Genomic DNA, 19,717 nt, shown 5'->3' with positions numbered 1-19,717 from the left:
GGGGGCAGTGGATGTAGAGAAAGGAACATGAGCAGAAGGATGAGAATATGTCTGCAACGAAAGATGAGCCCTGTATTCACGCAATGGAACGAACGTTGGGTGCCATTTCCCATCGAGGGGATATTCTCATATTTAAATACCATCAGGCTCACCCTCGACGGCCAGGATCGAGACGCTCACCCGTGAAGCTCAACCAAGAGGACGTGGTGTAGGCATCACCTCTTCGGGCATAGCGTGATTCTGGCTGGACAGACTTGGCTCCAAGGTGCAGGGACCCTCCAACGGCGCTCAATTGACCAATCAGAGCCCGAGAAAGCATCTCCAAATGAGGTCTAGCCTGACATATGGACCCTGACATTTTTCCTTGGGAAAGTGGCGCGAAAATTACGGTGTCTGCTCAACAGGTGACTGGTCGCTCCATGTTGAGATCCGTGGTTAAACGGATCAATGGCTATTCCGATCCATTGGTGGCTGGGATGTGGACGTCTTCTTGTTAATAGCTTCCCCTGGTTAGCACTAGTCTATTCTCCTTCAATTAATATAACATGCTCATTTCAACACTCCAGGACTGCCAACGTCTTTGCTCGAAACGAGGCTTTCGGGTGATCTGGAAAGCAAGGCATTGGGCGTTAGGTACCGCGAGCACTGCCAGTGATCGGAATGGTCTGGTCTGGTCTGGTCTGGACTCCTCGACCAGACCAGACCGGTTGCTTACGTTGTAACCGGTCCGACCCGGGCGGTCCGACCAACAAGACCGCCAAGAAACGTAAACAGCTTAGCGCATTGGCCATATGATGTGTGTCCCCAGGCGAAATAAAAATACAAACAAATACAAGACCGCCAAGGATGAGGCTGAAGTAGTGGAAGGAAGAAAGGAAATGTACTTTACTAATGGCTATCAACCCATTCGTTGCCATTCTCACTATCCTCACTATCACTGTTATCCTCGGCCAGGGGCTTTCCACCTTTAGCCTACCACGGCGATTAACTATAGTAAGCTTTGCGCTATTAAAATGCGTTCGCACTCATCTGACATAGGTGAGATCGCAAACAGATCCAGAGCGAAGCGAGCGAGATCTCTTTGGGAATCATAAAATAAAATATCTCGGTCAATTATTACACTTTGGCTTATGCATATTAACTTTGAATATAATAATAGCAAGAATGCGTTGGGTACACATGAAGCTGGGGGACGGCTACTTCTAGAGCCCTCGATTAAGACTGGAATGTACTTGACTTGCTTAAAATGACTTTTCTGGCCTGCGCCATGGAGAGTGTGCCCTTGAGTTGGTACTGAACTGGTCAGCGACCCGAGTCTCAGTCATTATGTTTCTTCAAGTATTATTAAGATTGGGGATCGGACTCTTGCTCAACTCGAAGTCCTGGACGCATCTTGCTACAATACAGACTGTCTTTGGGGCACTGCCTCGTACATGGTGACTGCTGAAGCCTGTGGGCTGTCCTATGGTTGATTCCAAAAAGCTCTTGCACAGAATGATGGCTAACGGTTAATAGTGCCTGTAGCATCGCTGGGCTTTTTAGACATTGTGGATAAGTAGTAGGATTTTACTACTTGGACTAGCATATGGAAACAGTTTGACCCTGGCAATAGCCTTGTTTTACGTAGGCAGATAATCACCATCGATCCTTCACCATTCCATTCCTATCTCCTCCCATTGCATCAGCAATCTCACCCAAGATTTCATCTCCAGTCTTCCACTCTTTGTTTGCTAGACCACTCTCAATCCTTTCTAAAAGCTTTCGTCCATTTGTGGTCTGTCTGAACTTCTCCTTATGCTCATCGCCCAAGATATCAAGAAAGGACTGAAGTGTTTGAGCTACAGGGTCTGTTTCGGCAGAATCTGTGCCATCGTTCTCTTTCGTGGAATTCCTGTAGCGGCTTGAGATATTTTCCCACAATCGAGTGCCAAGTACAATCGGTACCGCTGAGAGAGCAGTAGAAACCAGTCGAGCGCCGAGGATTAACACTGTATCTTCCATGGCCCAAACATTCGTCCACTTATCCTCTACCTTGACTAGCGCACCGTATGTCCACGGGTACACCTTTTCCAGTCTCTTGGATATTCGTTTGCACTGGTTTATCATTTGATCAAAGTCCGAGTGCGTGCCTTTGGAAGTCCAGAATCCTGAATCACTTGCTGTAATGACTCTCATTTGTTCGAAGAAGCTTGGGAAGACTCCTGGGATAACTGGTTCCCGCAGCGGCAACTCAAACACTCGGACAGATACAGGTTCATAAATTGGCTTTCGGTTCCTTGCCCGCGGTACCCGAATTGCGGTGCTGTTTTCGGGGAGGGGCTGCGTGCTGAAATGAAGTAGTGCTGGACCAGTCACCCGCCAAGCATTGCATAGGAAGCTCGTCGGGCAAGCTAGGTAATGAAAGTTGGCTCGGCGTAAAAGCTCATGTTCATCTCTGTGACGAAGTAGCTCAAGAAAAGCTTCATCCCATGGGTCAACAAATTCGACATTCTCGTCCAGGGGGTTTGGCTGCGGCGAAGCGTAGATCCAACGGTCCAAAGGCTTTTGAGAGGCACCAAATCGCTGACGATACAAATCTCTTAGACTTGCTAGATTCTCGGCACCTTCAGTTTGCCAGCCCTCGGGTCGGTCAAGTCCTAACTTCTTGTGCCAGTCGAGAGGATTGTGGAGCTGTTGTATGTGAAATGGTGCTCGTTTCTTGTCAAGCCAGCTTGGCCCGCCAGACCCGTCAAACCAGCCGTATGACTTGACTGTTACAACATTCGATAGAAGTAGGTGTGCGTTCTGTTGCATATCCCGCATGTACCATGGGCCGAAGATGAGGCCCTGCACAAATCCGAGCAGTATGGTGAAACCTGCGAAAGGCAATAAGATAAGAAAGACAAGTCTGACGGAAAGACATAGGCTCTTGAACTGTGCCCAGGCACGGCGGGCACAGTAGCGCACCGTCTGTAGAATTTGCATCTTGTCGGGTTCAGTGTTGTAGAAGAGAAGAGGAAAAGGGGCAGAAGGGGGAACTGGCTCACCCGCCCCACCCTTCAAGGCGAGCCAGGCATCCATGGATTCTCTGTCGCGTCGCGGTGGTGGCCTGATGTCAACGCGTGATTTAAACGCGTCGCTTGTGTTATATGCCCCAAGTGATAAGGGTCCCCCACATGATAAATCTAACACTTGAATCGCGCGATAGTTGCCGTAGAGCGAGTAGAGAATGAATATCTATTTCTAGAGGATTGAACGTCCTAGATGGATCTTGTTTCCATTCATATCCAGAAATCAGCTGCTCGAGTCCAGCTCTCTTTTTGATAGAGCCCAGGCCGCCCTCAGTTCCAATAATCTGGTCAATAGTGACAGTTCGCTCTGGGAACAAGGCGTTCCATCGCGGGAACTGCTCGCTGAACCGAAGTGGATTGACCATTTCCGTCCCCCAGGGTCCAAAAGTCTTCTCAAAATGGGCATCCGACACTTCGCCATAGATGGCGCTTTTGCCGGTCACCTTCTCCCACGCCTCCAAAGCGGTCGTGACGGGAATGTGTTCCGCACCTACGGGAACAATCTTTCCCTTGGCCTTCTCCGGGTGCTCTAGCACAGCCTTGACAACTGTACCAGCATTGGCGCCGGCATCTCCAGCCGAAGGGAGCAGAGCATCGGCCTTGCTGGGCAGAAACCATAGGTACTTGCTGATATGGGGCTGTCGGACGGTATAGGTTAGCCCGGGTCAACCAACACAGGGCCGGCCCTACTCGCTAAACTAATAATAGGTAATTTAATATATAAGTCAAATAAAGACAGTTTAACTTAATTTAATATAAAAGTTAAATAGAGATATAAGGATATATTTATTTTATACCTTCCTATATAGTAATTACCTTAGCTATTAATATAACTTAGTTATACTTAATACCTTTAAGTATATTACTAGACGTGACTTATACCCCTTGCCTTAGAGTACGTAACCTGATCCTCTGCTAATATAAACCCAGCACGACCGGTTTATCCCTTGGGAAATACATGATCGTCATACTTCTGAGCTATCATATAGGTCCCAATCCAATATTACCCTACCCCAGGGACTGATCTCCGGGCTTTACTAAGCCAGCCTCGTACTTTAACCCATCATAGCAATAAAACAGACTCCTAGCCCTACTACTCATACATCATACCCAAGTCTAGACTAAGCGAATAATAGTGCTATCAGACTTGGGGCCTTTGGGAACCATTGTCGGAGCCAAGTAACACTCGCCCACCATCTCAAAGTCATTGCCAATAGGTCGCAACACCAAAGGTACGACACCACCTTTGCAACTCCAAGTTTGATCGCTCAAGCAAGAGGCTTCTGGGACAAGAGCTAAATATCCAGACCGTAGCATGGCTAGCCTCCTTAACTCCATATGATCGAAATCCGTCTTGAGAAAACCGTCATGCATACCATGGACTATCCAGCCTTGTCGAAATATAAAGTTAGGTGTGAGCTGGAAGACCCAATACCAAATTGAGGACATGACCAACACCGGGAAGCACCAGTAAAGTATTATTCGCTCCAAAAAACCTTCCCTTGTCCAAACAGTAATACCAAGCGGCAGCATGAAGAGGGTTGCAAAGATTGCCTGGACTAGTGAAGGTAGATTTCGGACACTCCTGGAACGATAGCTGGCGAGACACCGCATAATGCTGCCTTCATCATAGATGCTTTTTGACCCACAGGTCACGGTGGATATGAAGTTCTGCCAAAAGGTATCTCCCGGCATACGAGGGCGGAATTGTCTCTCCCAGTTGCTGAGGACCTCGAGGCGATGACACTCCGACATAGTGAAGGTAAACCTGAGGCTAAACCAGACGCTGCTTTGAGCTTCTTCCGTATTGCATACTTCACCGAACTCTGAGATTTCATCCAAACAACGCCCTGACAGCCAGATATTTGGTGAGTCTTCGTCTGAACTGAAAGGTCCGTCAGCCCCTGTGGTCCGACACAACACTATGCCCATCGCCGTCTTTGTTGGCAGACTTACCTCGGCTGATGTGACTCGAAGTGGTACTCTTCATCGCGATCTAAACCAAAGGTGCGATTCTGGGCCAGTAACAGGCTCAGAGGTGTAGCTACGTTGCCCGTATCACTCCAGTCTGGTACCCACGTGGGTAGTTCCACTCTTTGTTCTCTCGCTATATGGAAGCAATTGACGTGCGACCGCCGATTAACGGCTGAAAATAACTGCAGACCATTTTGTGACGACAAAATGATTCTGCCCGTGCTGATGTAGACACGGCGTGTGTGGAATGAATCGTCCCAATTGTATGTTGGCACAATGCCGTAGGTACTTCCCTTTTGGATCTCTTCGCAAAGACCTTGAAGGCCGAAAAGTTTATCGACAGGTTGAGTAGCGTGACTGCGTCTGAACAAAGCCGCCATGGACAGTATGTTCTTGTTCTGCGGCACCGCGTCTTGCATCATAGTCTGAAAAGCCCAGGCTGGATCGTTTCGACCGCTGCGAGCTGCCCATGGCAACATGGCCCGAGCTATCAGGATATTGCCCATACAGGCAGTACCTTTGCTTCCAAAAGCAGGAACCAGAACGGTAGAGATCCCAATGACAAAGTCGCCCCAGGGTATCTTGTCGTCGCCGCAGACAACCTCAACGCTTTGGCTCAGGGCAACCTCCTGAATGATCCATGTTCGAGTGAAGTAAGAGCGCCGCAAGAGTAGGAGAATCAGGAATGGACGGAAGATAGGCGGGGGATCCCAAGATCGTGTGAGTGTTGGCAGAGGCGGTGAATCAGGTCCGCCCTGATCTACCGATGTTCTCGCCGTTAAGCAGCACGCTCGGAAGGCTGCCCGGGATAGAAAGCCGCCATCTCCGAGCCAGATAATTGTGCACTTCGAGCGGCGATATATCTCGCCCATCCTCTGAACCTGGTTGCCTTTCTCCTCATTATCTTCCTGATTGATGCAGATGGCGTCAATCCAGAGAGTAATGTCGGAATCCGGGCTACGAAGATGAACCAGGGCAGAGTAGAGATTGCTTGTGACGATGAAGCCAACTCCGTTGCACTGGATCTTGCGCAGATTCCTCCTAGAATTGCCCCACTGATACGACAACGCCTTGCAGTCCAGGTCAGGTTGTTGAGATCGCTCGTTTTGTCTTTCGGTCGGAGCTAGTACTGTCGGAGGCAGTAGCTTTTTCTCCAACGTACACATGATGTCGTCCTGGCCAGATCCGCGGTGAAGATGTAAGACACGAATATCGAATGTTTCGAGACGCAGTTTGTCGTTGTTGTAGAAGCCACTGGATATAGGTCCAAGCTTTGGGCTATTCACTGACCACATTTGGGCCCCGACTTTGAACTTGCGAGTTAAGTTGATGTGGTTTTTGAGACAACGATTACGTGACGTATCTTGAACTTCCTTTATAGCCTTGTACAGTGCCGCTTCGGGTCCTTTCTCAAGGTGAATTGCTGTGGCCATCTGGACCGAACTCTGAAGCTTAGCGAGTTCGTAGAGGTTAAAGGTGAGGTTATCGCATGCATGTTTGATACTTTGTTCATACTTAGAAATATATTTCCTTCAGTTTCCAAAAGTTAGCATTGTAACTTCCATTTCGCCGTGTTGATGTTGTTATACTTCTCGCCAGCTCACCTGATAGCTTGCTCCGCTTCCTTGTCCATCTCTTGTACGCTTCTTAAAATCGTGTCCGACTCTTCCTTGATTATCTTGAGAGCTATAACTAGAGCATCGAAGAGAGCTGGTTCCTTTTCTGCCGTGATCGCGGAAAGGGTTCCGTCCCCGGCAGTGCAATCGGAGAGCCATATGGCGAGACGGAGTCGACACTCATGGATTCTGTTTTGAGCAAGTTTCAAAGTAGCCTGTGTGAATGCATAATCGGCTTTGGCGGCTGCTTCTGCAGCATTCACACAACGCTGGAGAGTTTCAAGACACGACCTACATTGCAAATTCAGGTCCTGCTCGATGAGAGATAATGAAGTGGCCACTTCGAATAGTGTTAGTCTGAGATTTACAGAGCAAGCTTAAAAGTTGCGCACTTACGAGGAGTGGACTTTGTTGAATCAGTAGAGTTGATACCTGGTGATCCCACCGTTTCGTTTTCCATGTTGATATAATGGATGCTGCACTTTGGGATAGTGTGTTAACATGGATGATGGGAGATGCGAAGGAAAGTGTTTTTAGCGCGGGCTAAGAAACCAGACCTAAGCCGAGGCGATAGTGGTGCTTACAGATGACTCAGTAACCCATGTTACAGTTTCCAAACATTCCATCCCCCCCTTCTTATCCACTTGTTGGACTGGCTAGTACTGCACAGCTGACATGTGAAATAATCAAGTTTAATTTATACGGCAGCCCAAAGCATATTATCACCAGTCTCTTCAGGCCCAATTTTGTCAGCCTCCTCGTTCACATGGTTGGTGGTAATACAATTTCAGTTTCATCTCTAAAGTAGTTCAAAGCATATGTTCGCGCCACAGTCCCCTATTTAGGTTCAAGTACGGAGTACATTAACCACATTTCTAAATCACTTTCTACGCTACAATTGGCTGATATCTTAGACACAAAGCTAATATGTCGTAAAGACTGGGCCTGTATGTGACATCTCGTCAGCATTGCGCAAGTTCTTCCTTATCCCATATCTCCTCAGAGCATCCCCCGCCCGGCCAGGCAGAAACATCTGAGCGCAAGCAATCAACGCGAGGTGTCGCAGGTCAGGCATGATCTCCATGGCCCCAGGAAACAACTGCGTTAGTAATCTAGCTGTATGCTTTAAGTAATTCTGCGGGATGGAGTACCTCGCATGAAAGACAACCTAAGACAACAATCAATTAACACACTTACTGCTGCTCATTATATTCACTTTTAACCGTTAAGCACGCCCAGTGCGACACGAGGGCAACCTAATCTGCCTTTTCTCGATTGAGAATTGGCCGATGTTGAGCGCTTGGATAACCTGACGTAGCTGGTATTAACCGAAAGAGCCTTCCTCAGCCGTGGCTGAGTATTCGTGATCCAACTTTCTCAAGTAAGCCCCCTTGTCCATGTGTCCGGCTCAACCTTGGCGCCCAGTGTTTATCTTACGAGGATATTACATGTGTTGGACGTAGCACAAAGTGTGCTTGTCTCGCCCGTTACGTCCCAGGCTTTATTTCCACACCACTAGTCATCATGATTCCCAACACAACGTCGTCTGCTTCGGCGACAACGCTGGCCAGGACGCCGACCAACTCGTTCGTTGCCCTCACCTTGCCGTTTAAGGAGCCTATAGAATGTAGCTCTCACTGGCATAGAAGTACCTACTCGGTAACATACAAGTTCCGTATGATCCAGACAGTCTTCATTCCTATGCCTATCTCATCATGCTACCCCTCGGGCTGGGACTCTAATGTGCCGAAGGGCGAGCTCCACTTGAGTCCAGGCGTTTGTACGAGCGGCTGGACTTACTACAATATGAATAATTATAACGAGGCTTCGACAACGGATGCTTTGTGTTGTAACAGGTTTTCTTCCACACCTCGATTAACTACCGAGAACTTGACACTAACTACTTTGGTTATCCAGTGGATCCACCCATTCAAGCACATTTGGCAAGATTGTAACCCTGACAAGACCCTGCGTACGTACGGTCCGGGGCTTGGAAAGAACTGCTGTCATGGTATAAGCCTTGGCTGTAGCCTGGGACCAGTCTGAGACGTCGAAATGCAACCGCTGACCACCGCAATGAACGTGCCGACTTGGACCTCCGGCCGAATTATTCCCGACGAGGACGATTCATACAATAACGATTCAGATCCCGACGTCTCATACAAAAAATATTCGAAGGGACATGGCCTCAAGCTCTTGTGGATCCTCCTTGGCTCTACGTTTGGTATATGTGCACTCGTCATGTGTTGTTCCATTTGTTGTTGCCCGCCGACGAGGAAGCCCAAGCCGGAGCAAGCTGCTATAGGCATGGAAAACATGATAGCCGGAGATTTAACTCCTCCATTTACAGAGCAGCAAAATACATCGCCGAGGGTTTCAACTCCCCTCCAATACACCAACAAGATGGGGCGCCGAGGGAACCAACTCCTCCACCTATTTACGAAGCAGCTCCGCCTGCTTACGAAGCAAGGACTACAAGCTAATAACTTATTATGCTACGCTATAGAGGGAATAATATAGAAAATAAACCTCGGTATTATTTATACTTAATTTTACTAGAATTATTTTTATAAATTTAATTATATATTATTATTATATTACTAGTTTTATTTTACTTTTATTACTAAATATATAGCTTTATTACCTATAAAAGCTATTAGTTAAGTTATTTATTTTTTTTATATAAATAAATTTTTTTATATTAATAAATTATAAAGTAATTAATATTTTTTTTAATTAATTAATAAATTATAAAGTAATTAATATCTCTTTAATTAATTAATAATTTCTTAATAATAAGATTATTATAAGATTAAAGTTATATAATAAAGATATATATAATTTTATATAATAAAAAATTTTTTAAAAAAAAAATTTAATTATATTTTTTTTATTTCTTAAGGTTTATTTAAAAATTAAAATAAAAAATTTAATTTAAATAATTAATATAATTAATATTATACTAAGAATCCTTAATTATTATTATAACTTAATTACTTAGTTATTTTAATCTCTATATTAGTTATAATTAAAGTACTTTCTAAATTAATAAGTTTTAATTTTTATTTTTATTTTTTATTAATTTTTAATTTTTTTTTAATTTTTTTTTTTAATTTTTTTTTAATTTCTATATTTATTTATATTTTAATTATATATAAGCCTTATAATTATAAAATATTTTTTTTATTAATAAAATGTATAAAATTATAATGCTTTTTTATTAAATTTAATAATACCTTTATTAATAACTTTATTAATTTTCTTTTAAAATTTTTAAGCTTATCTTAAAATAAGTTATTAAGCTTAATCTTCTTTAAGGCTAACAAAACCTTATAAGACTACTAATACTTATTTCTTTAAGCTTTTTTATTTTATAATTTAAAAAGCTTATATAATAAAGCTTTTATTATTTCTTTAAAGTTAATTATTTTTATATTAGCTCTTAGTTATAGTAAATATTACTAATAGTATAAAGTAAAAAGTTAACTTTAATAACTATTTTTATAAAATGTAACGAAGTGGATTGCAGAGGTAAGGCCCTTGCGTTATAGGTGGTGTGAGGCAGCGTAATCGCAACGGGCAATTGCGATTACTCGCGAATCTTTTGGTCTAACAGTCAATTGGTTCATTGCATTGAAGTGCATGCCTCTACTTCTTTATATAAAAGAAATATAAGTTATAATATAACAGAGATATATATAAAACTAATCTAAAGTCTAAGTTTATTAATTATATTTAATAGCTATTTAATCTAATTATTATAAAATAAGATGTATTATATAAGATACCCTTATAATTATAATATTTAATAGTATTATATTAATACTAATAAATAGGTTTATTATTTTAGTTTTTATTAATAATATATATATACTTTTAGCTAATTTAAAATTAATAATATCAATAATTGCTAAAATACTTAGCTAAGATATTAATAGTAGTATCTTTTAGCTTAATACTATAACTCTTAAAAGTAAAAGCTAAGCTCTAGGGCTAATGCAGCTATCTAGGAAGCGATGCATAGTTATGGCCAACGCGATTAAACTCCGACTATTACTTAGAAGTCGACTGCACAACCGGGGCAGAGCCATTCTTAAACCGACAATGCCCCTCATTTGGGTTCCTCTATTTATATTAACATTTCACATCCTGGTGGATTCCTCATACGGGCCATGAGTACGAACTCCGCGATGGCTTTATCTGAAAGAACATCTACGCAAGACCTGCCTTGCTTGCCGAGGTCAACACATGGGTATGCACATCCCACCAAGGGACTGCTACCATGGAAGATGCCATGCGGGCCATTCACCAGGGTGCCATTGATTATCTGGCAAATCACCATCCTCAGAAGGCACCATTCCCGAGACACCTCAGATGGGCAATCCCGCAAAGGTATGAGGTCAAGACCATGGTGCCAGCGGCGAGAGTGTTTTGCCAAGCTCAGGGTGAGATGAATCTCTGGGGAGATACCTTGACCGTCAAGTTCCCTGATTTCGACGGCGTGGACGAATACTACAAGACCCACAGCGACAAAGGGGAGCCTGGAGAGGCACCTGTGGTTGGAGAGTTGAATGTGTTGGGAGACATCAAGAAACACCTTGCGAACAGAGGCTTACTTGACGACACAAAATCACCGCTGAATAAGTCCATATTCGGCCAGTCTCGCCCTGTTCTCATGGCTCCCGTAGACTTATGGAGCGTAACTGGAAACTCGCTCGGCGTTGTCATGCTGTTTGAAAAGTTGTGGAACCGTACCAATGGAGGCAATAACCCTCCCTCGAACGTGCTGGCTTGCTCCATCAATGCTCGGTGGGCAAAAGCGAATTCTTTTCTCTCAGTTATTTGGACTACAAAGCAACCTCATGAGTTCTTTGCGGGCAGAATGCTGAACCTAGTTCAAACAGAGCTGGAATACCAAGGAAGCATCGGGTATAAGCGCGCCGCACCCCCCAAAAACGACTCGTTGAGGGTCATCAGAATGGATACCGACTGGTACGATTTGCTATCACCCTCGTTGCCTGATACAGTACCAGACAATATGCACTGGCTTCCGCAGGCCAGATCCAAGATGACCACTTTGGAAACTATTGTGAGCAGCGTTTACCACGAAAATCTTTCTCGACAACCAGGGTTTGAGAGCATGATAGCTGCGACCGTCGTCGATGGCCTCTCTCGTTGCGGTATGATACCGAACATCCAACCATCCCGATACCTGGCGGTGTGGCCATTTGGTGACTGGTCGGTTACGAACGAAATGCAAGCCAGATCACTCGTCCATCCCGGAGATCCTGAAGAGATCTTTTCGGAGCCGGAATCACTGAAGTCTGGCGATAGTAAACGATTCGTGATGAGGGCCATCTATACCGGCTATGTCATGACCGCCGAAAGCTGGTTTGACTACATATCCATAGCAGGTTTGCTACTGCACGCGGCCATCGCCCTACTACACACGATATATGTTGTTAAGACGGGTACAACAAGTGGAGCATGGGATAGCATCTTGGAGCTCATTATCCTCTCGCAAAAGTCGACACCGCCTCCAGAGTCAATTCTCGCTAATACTTCAGCTGGAGTACAGTCTTTCAAGACGGTTAAATCGGTTGCCTGGGTGGAAATTTCGGAGGAGGCTACTGCAAGTGGGAGTGAAATTAGGACTGTCCCAGGGGGCAAACTTCAATTGAGGATCAAGGATGCTTTTGAGCCTAGGGATGAGAAGCTAAAGCCTGTCGTCGGGGTAGTTTACGGGGTGACGGAGATGGGATATAGATCGCTTGCAGAACGAAATGGGACCTTCCCTTGATTGGGGAGTGGAACCCTCGGGTTCGGTTTCGCATTCAGCTCAGAGTGAGGCAGCTCGCATAATGACATACGTATAAATACAGGGAGTCTGTGAATAGAAGGGCAATCATAGATCTCTTATCATTGATCTGGACACTCCTTACATATTACAAGATCTATCGTTGTTCTTTTTCCTAAGCTTGTTTCATCTGTTTCTTTCCCACCTACTTACTTGTGACCCCTTTCTTCTGTCTTGTACCCTCTAATACATTTCCTTGCCGTGATGCTCGGCATGAAAAAGGATTCTTCAGCCGGTGGCTTCGAGCTGCTCGGTATCTCAGCCGAAAACACCACGGAGCACACCAAGGAGCGGAACAGCGACCTCGAGAGCCAAAAGGCTGTGACCGAAACGAAGACGCCCGGTGGCACGAACAACTCCCAGCGCCAACACTCTAACAGCAAAGCCTCAGACAGTCCATTGCAAGTGAAGAGCGAAGACGAAGCTACCTTGAACGCCGGCGACGCTGAACCCGACTCGAACATCGTCTGGTGGGATGGGGAGGACGACCCCGAGAACCCATACAACTGGCCGGCGTGGCAGAAATACCTGAATTGCGGGCTCATCAGCGCCCTGACGTTCATCACTCCGCTCGCATCGTCAATCTTTGCACCCGGAGTTCCAAAACTCATGGTGGACTTCGAAGAGACGAACCAGGAGCTTGCGGCCGTTGTGGTTTCTGTGTACGTCCTTGGTTTCGCATTCGGTCCCATGCTGATGGCACCGCTCTCCGAGGTGTATGGGCGGACGATCGTTTACCATGTTTGCAACATTCTTTTTGTCTGCTTCACCGTTGGATGCGCCTTGGCCCCAAACATGGCCGCCCTCATTGTCTTCCGGTTCCTGGCTGGTTCTTTTGGCGCCTGTCCCATGACGAATGGCGGCGGCAGCATTTCTGACATGATAGCCCAGGAGAAGCGCGCTGTTGCAATGTCGGCTTTTAGCATTGGTCCCTTGGTCGGACCCATCCTGGGACCTGTTGTAGGTGGCGTCTTGGTAGACAACAAGAGCTGGAGATGGGTCTTCTGGGTTGTCACCATTATCGGTGGCTTCCTGGCTGCGACTATGATCTTGACGATGCGCGAAACGTATGCGCCGATCATTCTGAAGCGGAAGACTCAACGGCTCATCAAGGAGACGGGCAATCTCAACCTTCGGTCAAAACTTGATACGGGTCTTTCGGACGCGGATCTCTTCAAGAGAGCTATTGTCCGGCCCACGAAACTTCTAATCTTCTCCCCTATCTGCACCATATTCGCCTTTTACTTGATGATTGTCTACGGTTATCTCTATCTCCTCTTCACGTCGGTTCCCTTCATCTTTCAGGGCGCTTACGGTTTTAGCGCCAGCACTGTCGGCCTTGTATACCTTGGTCTTGGTGTGGGCTCTTTTGTTGGCTTGTTTTGGTTCTCAATCGATTCCAATAAGCAGTTGCAGAAGGTGAAGGCCTTGCAGCAGGATCACAAGGATGTCAAACCCGAGGTTCGCCTCAAGCTTCTGCCCGTAGGCACCTTGCTGCTACCGGTTGGATTCTTCATCTACGGCTGGACGACAGAGTATGAAACGCATTGGATGGTGCCTATTGTGGGCTTGGCGGTGATAGGAACAGGTAAGGATGCAATATCTCTGCTCGCATGTTTCCACTAACACTCCGTCAAGGCAACCTAATGTGCTTCATGGCTGTCAGCATGTACCTCGTCGACGCCTACAACCTGTATGCAGCGTCTGCACTGGCAGCCAACACGGTAATGCGTTCCATCGCAGGCGCCACGCTACCACTATGCGCCCTCAAGATGTATGATGCGCTGGGATTGGGTTAGGGCAACTCCCTCCTCGCTTTTATTGCCATCGCTCTCTTCCCCATTCCGCTGCTCATTGGGCGATATGGTGAGAAGTTGCGAACCAGCTTCAACAAGGACCGGCTGTAAAGTCAGACCTAGAAGAAGACTTGGTAGAGAACGCAAACCTTTTAGACATATTCACATAGACCATCAGCATCATCAGATGGAGGATACCAACTAGACAGTAACTTAATTAGAAGTGTGGGTTCTGCATCTCGCTTTCGGTTTCGGTTTCCATCATCAGACCACATTTTAGGTATGTAGACAATTTGAGTATAGCTTGTCCTGATCTGTCTAAGCGCGCTGCATTGATCTCCCACTAACCAGGTTATGCTCACGAGACCAAAGGTTGGCTCGCATTTCCATCAAAAGGCCTCGGGTTCCCACCCGCCGCCCTCGCATTCAAGCTTGGGTCCTTCTCTTGCGAAAGCGAAGCTACTTCATAATACGCCATCAACATGCAGCTAGGGAAACGCCTAGGTCATAAGAAATCTCGTAACGGGTGCCTTCGGTGTAAGGCCAGACGAGTCAAGGTGAGCATTTGGCAATGGTCTGGCATTTTTGTGTTGCGTTAACCTGTTGAAAATAGTGCGATGAGCTTCGACCATGTACAAACTGCGTTCGACACCACGTCGAGTGTAGCCTTGTAACCTCGAGTACCGCAGCTACCAGCGCCTGCTCTCCCCCTTCAGTTCAAACAGCCTCCGTTACAGCAGCTCCTGGTTCAGCTCCTGCTCCGAGTTCCAGCCCGTTAGTCCTGGCCCTCGGTCTTCGGGAACAACCCGGACCCGAACCCGAACCCGAGCGTTACACATCGACTCACCGTGTGGCTGATGAGCCATGGGCATGTCAATCGCCAATCGCAACCCAACAGGACCATGGTAATATATCCTTTGTTCAAACTATACTTGTGCATTTCTCACTTTCCCAGCGTCTGCCCATTCTACTACATCGCCGTTCCACCCAACTCCAGGAACCCCATCGCAACATCATGCGCAAGGCTACCCGTGCGCGTGCCAATGTTCTGCACGAGACTGGATGCAGAGTCTTCAACTCTTTCACCACTACACCACCTCAGTCTGGAGATCATTCGTGAGGGAGTCTCGAACAGAGGTGCTCTGGAGGGAGCTTGTTCCAAACGCCGCACTATCCAATGTGAGTTCCATTCACTGGCTGGCTGCACTTTGCACATTTCAATCCAGCGCAAAAGGTCGAGTATCAGGTCATCTCATCGCACTACTCTGCTCTGGCACTCTCCAGCTTCCGAAACCTTCTGAATGATATCAACGAAAGCAACTGTGAAGTGTTTTTCCTGTTTGGTTCGTTGACCTTTCTCCAGTCACTTTGCAACGTTGCCCACCCCAGCGGGTCTCTCACATCTGCCGAGGTGGCACAGTCATTTCAACTCCTCCAGGGCATGAAATGCATCCTCGACTTCAAGTCTCTTCAAAGATGGTCGTCGGATGGTCCGCTAGGTCAACTGTTTTCTCACAAAGCAACATGTTTGACTCCCACTACCCCTGCATCGCCCCCAAGCCCATCGTCCGAAGCGCCGAGTGCCTTCCAAAGGCGTTTGGACAAGCTCTGTCGTCTTGCCCGTCAGCTCCCTCGAACCTTGGACGTCATAAATCCTCAATCGGCCAGCCTTTTAGCCCTCGAAGGCCTTAGAAATATCTACCAAGATTGTCTTGCACTTTCTTTTACTAGTGACCTGCCTCACACATGGGCCTGGCCACTTTGCCTCTCCCCTTTCTTCGTGGACATGATCAGGTCTGGGGATCCTATGGCCCTTATTGTATTGGCCCATTTTGCTGCATTGAGTTGGCCGTATGAGCATAAAGGGTGGCCGAGTCAAGGCTGGAGCGCAAGCGTAATGGGCATGATCGATAGGGTCATAGAAGAAGAATGGAGAGAATGGATTGAATGGCCGGTAAAAAGTCTAGAGGAGGGAATACCCGTTGACTCAATGGTGGATAGTTGAAGCAATATTACGAGCATCAATGAGCTATCTGCTGCGGTTTTGCATTTCCTCATCTGTCGGCTCGGCATAGCTACATTCTCAGATCCAGTTGGCTTGAACACAAGACGGTCAGGCGAGCTAAGTCTCGATTCCAGCAAGGCCAAATACAAGATGAATGAGCCTCGAGGCTTCACAAAGGCGAAGGTCATCGAGTAGAATGAGGCGTAGGTATATAGAATGGTTATTGGTCGTTATTATTAAGGACCAAAGGCGATTATCGGTCCGGACACTTGTGCTACATAATCTACAAGTAAGAAGCTACTGCCTCGCCTAAAACATCCAAACGAGGGGTGATACCCAACCCAGGCGCGTTTGGTGCCCTAACATATCCTCCGTGAACCTCATAGTCGCCATCCGCGGTCTTGGGAATATGCATTGCGCGGCACTCTAGAATTGGTCGTAGGTTGCGCTCTGGGATAGTTTGAGCCAGGTGAACAATAGCAGCGAAGGCAATATCCGAGCCGCATGTCTCCTGAGTTACAATGGTATATCCGGCAGCCACAGCGATATCGCGGATACGGCGAGCTCGGGTAAGACCACCAACTTTGGAAATTTTCAAGTTCAGACCTTCCGCCGCGTCGTCGGCAACCAGCCGTATAGCCGAGTGCTCATCTGTGAGAAGCTCATCCGTGAGGATTGGCACATTGGTTCGACGTCGAAGAGATACCGTGTCTCGATGTGTCGCACAGGGGGCTTCTAGGATAAAATCCAGCCCATCGGGAAGTAGTCGGAGCATTCGCAGGGTGGACTCCACGGTCATCGAGCTATTCGCATCGATGGAATAAAACTCGTTTTCCTTCTTCTCAGAAAGTGCCGCGACAACGCGTGCAGCATCAGATACAGGATTCTCTCCTATCTTGACTGAAAATCCGGTATAGCCCGCCGTCCGAGCTTCAGCAACAAGCCTGCGGGTATTTTCCGCATCGGCAACAGGGAGCGAAGTAAGAAGGGGGAGATTGAGCCTGTACTCCCGCCGAGCAGCTGGTACACCGGGAGGCCGACTGACTTGCCAAAGATATCCCAGCACGCAACGTCAATGGCGGTCTTGGCGTGCAAATGGCCGATCAATGCGGCATCCATAGCGTCATTAATACGATCAACGTCGCGGGGGTCAAGTCCAATTAGATGAGGATCGATTTCTGCGATGCCTGCTCTGACACCAAGAGCATGGGAAGCAATGAATGTAGCACCGAAAGGGGTACTTTCGCCGAAACCTTCAATACCGCTCTGAGTAGTGATCCGAACAATAGTGCCGTCAAAATTCTTATAGGTTCGCCCACCAGATAGATGATAGACGCCGCCCGAGTAGGGGAGATCGGCTTGAAAAACATCTATTCGTGCGATCTTAAGTTCCGACATGCTGATGAATAGTGCGGAAGAATGAAATAGAGGTTAATGTATTTTGAGATACTTTTTTAGGGTTGAATGATGTGTCAAAGCTCAGGAGAATTCCTGGGGGTAGATGCCTTCTTATACTTTGTTCGTAATCCGAGGACGGTGCTTGCGGTCATATGCATAGTGCTCGACCTGTATAAGCCAGCCTAGCCAAGATACTGTCACTGGTTGGGACCTGTTGCTCCTTGGAGTTTACGGAGTTGAGAGTTCCATATTATCGGCTTCATCGGGTGGGCTCTCCCTATCGTGGGTGCAGGACGTGTTTGACAGCTGAGTAAATTCGGCTGCTTTTACCGATGGTTGTTGCTCAAGTCTCACTTTGCGCAACAAGGTTCCGAGAATGCCCCCCTTTTCAGACTCAGCTTATTAATCACACCCAGCCGACGCAACGAGAACCCGACATCTCGGGTTGTCTCGGGTATGATCAATATTGTATCGAATCGCCTCCTTCACCGTGGCTGCTGTCTAACCTCTACTTGGAAATTTAATAGAGAGCGTTCTTGTCGTGCAGCAATACGACCCCCAATGCCTTGGTACCTGGCGAAAAGTATCTCTTAGACTGCGCGAAGGCATCCAACCGGTCACTCGCCCCACTGCTAGAGCACTATCAGTTGCTGCCGGTGCCTTGGTGTCATCCTGATCCCATCTTATTGCATTTGTAGTAGGAGAAGTCAGCGCCAGGCCATAATTGGCTTAGATCCCTGTCTGGTACCCGTTGGATGCCTTCACGCAGTGAGAGTGCAATTTTACCTTTTATTGGTTGATTGTGTTCAACCGTCTTCTTTCGCTTTGGCCAAGTCGGAACCTTTACAGACGAAGTTAGATCAGTGACGGGTCCTCTAAGGACCAACATTTTCCCGTCCAGGAACCCTTCTTGGCAGGGGTTAGTGTGGATTAGTCACCGGGTAATGTTGAAAAGATGGCGTTCAACATCGAAGCTGCAATCCTAAATAGACGCCATACGTCCTTCAACGAGCTCGCCCGACTTCTTAACACCACTCGAGAATGGGGAACCTTGGGAACTGCTAAATATCTTCCTCCGGGATCAAAATTGACTTAGGCGGCAAATTGTCAAGTATTGTGCTAAAACTAGGTAGGTCGAATCGTAGATAAGTAGAACGGCCTGTGTCTTTATGACATATTCCTATGTAAGGGGAACGCCAGATAATCTAGAGGTTCAGCGGCCTCAAAACAAAGATATCTATACCAAACTACCTTGAGAAAGAGATATAGAGCTCTACGGATTGGTCAAATGTGAAATCAGAGACTGATAGATCCTAACGTCGTGAGGTCAATCCAGGCTTCTTACCTACCCTATGGGACTGGGGTAATCTCCACTGACAGGCGACCCCAGCTTGGTGCCAAATTTAGCATTCAGGTCCTGCCAAGCCCCACATGACTTTCTCAAAGCTCGGGCAGATCATGGCCTGATTTAGAAGACATTGCCCCACCAGAATCACAATAAATACACGCATTATCTGGCTTCAAGTAGGTAGCCCATATCCGACAGCTTGACTTGTGATAAGAAAATACTATTTTGACATCAAGCCAAGTCCTTTAACCTATCGCCCATGAGAGACTGTAGCCTGGATATTTCTATTCTTCCTGATCCGCAGCTAGGATCCCGATCCTCCCAGCTTGTCGAAGATAGCGTGATAGCGGACCCAGGACTCCCGCATTTCGATGAAGCCATATCGACAAAGCGGTACTGCCAAATCGCCTTGTGGGCATCGTACTTCATATCGGTTTCTGCTATCGCATGCTCGATCTGGCTCCTGGCTGCCGAGGGCGGCCTCATAGTAGCCTTCCTCCCCAGACCGTCTCGCTCAAGGCGTGGCAGGCGTTGGTCTTTTCGGAGAGTTTCTCTCGCTCGTTTTCAACCTCCTCATAGCAGGCTGCACCGAAGCTGTCAGCTATATCCACGCCGTGTCATTGCGTTGGGCTCTTTATCGCGAGGGCCGTCTCGAGTTCAACTCAAACCTCCG

The 19,717-nt window shown here is 47.0% G+C and overlaps 4 protein-coding genes across 4 annotated transcripts; 2 read left to right on the top strand and 2 right to left on the bottom strand.

Annotated features, from left to right (window-relative positions):
* Positions 1-1,635: 1,635 nt before the first annotated feature.
* Positions 1,636-7,100, bottom strand: NCS54_00005800 (Hypothetical protein; the record flags this gene model as incomplete). Its single annotated transcript, XM_053145722.1, has 7 exons — positions 1,636-3,088; positions 3,237-3,688; positions 4,563-4,935; positions 5,007-6,554; positions 6,629-6,884; positions 6,936-6,980; positions 7,037-7,100. 7 exons carry the CDS (start codon positions 7,098-7,100, stop codon positions 1,636-1,638), a joined length of 4,191 nt encoding a protein of 1,396 aa, XP_053001697.1.
* Positions 7,101-10,922: 3,822 nt separating this feature from the next.
* NCS54_00005700 (MFS domain-containing protein) lies at positions 10,923-14,404 on the top strand (the record flags this gene model as incomplete). Its single annotated transcript, XM_053145721.1, has 4 exons — positions 10,923-12,374; positions 12,720-14,085; positions 14,136-14,221; positions 14,297-14,404. 4 exons carry the CDS (start codon positions 10,923-10,925, stop codon positions 14,402-14,404), a joined length of 3,012 nt encoding a protein of 1,003 aa, XP_053001696.1.
* Positions 14,405-14,775: 371 nt separating this feature from the next.
* NCS54_00005600 (C6 zinc finger domain-containing protein) lies at positions 14,776-15,413 on the top strand (the record flags this gene model as incomplete). Its single annotated transcript, XM_053145720.1, has 2 exons — positions 14,776-14,850; positions 14,907-15,413. The coding sequence occupies 2 exons, from the start codon at positions 14,776-14,778 to the stop codon at positions 15,411-15,413; spliced, it is 582 nt and encodes a 193-aa protein (XP_053001695.1).
* A 1,168-nt stretch (positions 15,414-16,581) lies between these two features.
* On the bottom strand, positions 16,582-17,696 carry NCS54_00005500 (Hypothetical protein; the record flags this gene model as incomplete). Its single annotated transcript, XM_053145719.1, has 2 exons — positions 16,582-17,299; positions 17,344-17,696. 2 exons carry the CDS (start codon positions 17,694-17,696, stop codon positions 16,582-16,584), a joined length of 1,071 nt encoding a protein of 356 aa, XP_053001694.1.
* Positions 17,697-19,717: the final 2,021 nt, after the last annotated feature.

The sequence above is a fragment of the Fusarium falciforme genome, chromosome 1, assembly GCF_026873545.1.
Source record: "Fusarium falciforme chromosome 1, complete sequence".
In the NCBI taxonomy this organism is placed as follows: Eukaryota; Fungi; Ascomycota; class Sordariomycetes; order Hypocreales; family Nectriaceae; genus Fusarium; species Fusarium falciforme.
This window is presented reverse-complemented; position numbering and strand designations above follow the sequence as displayed.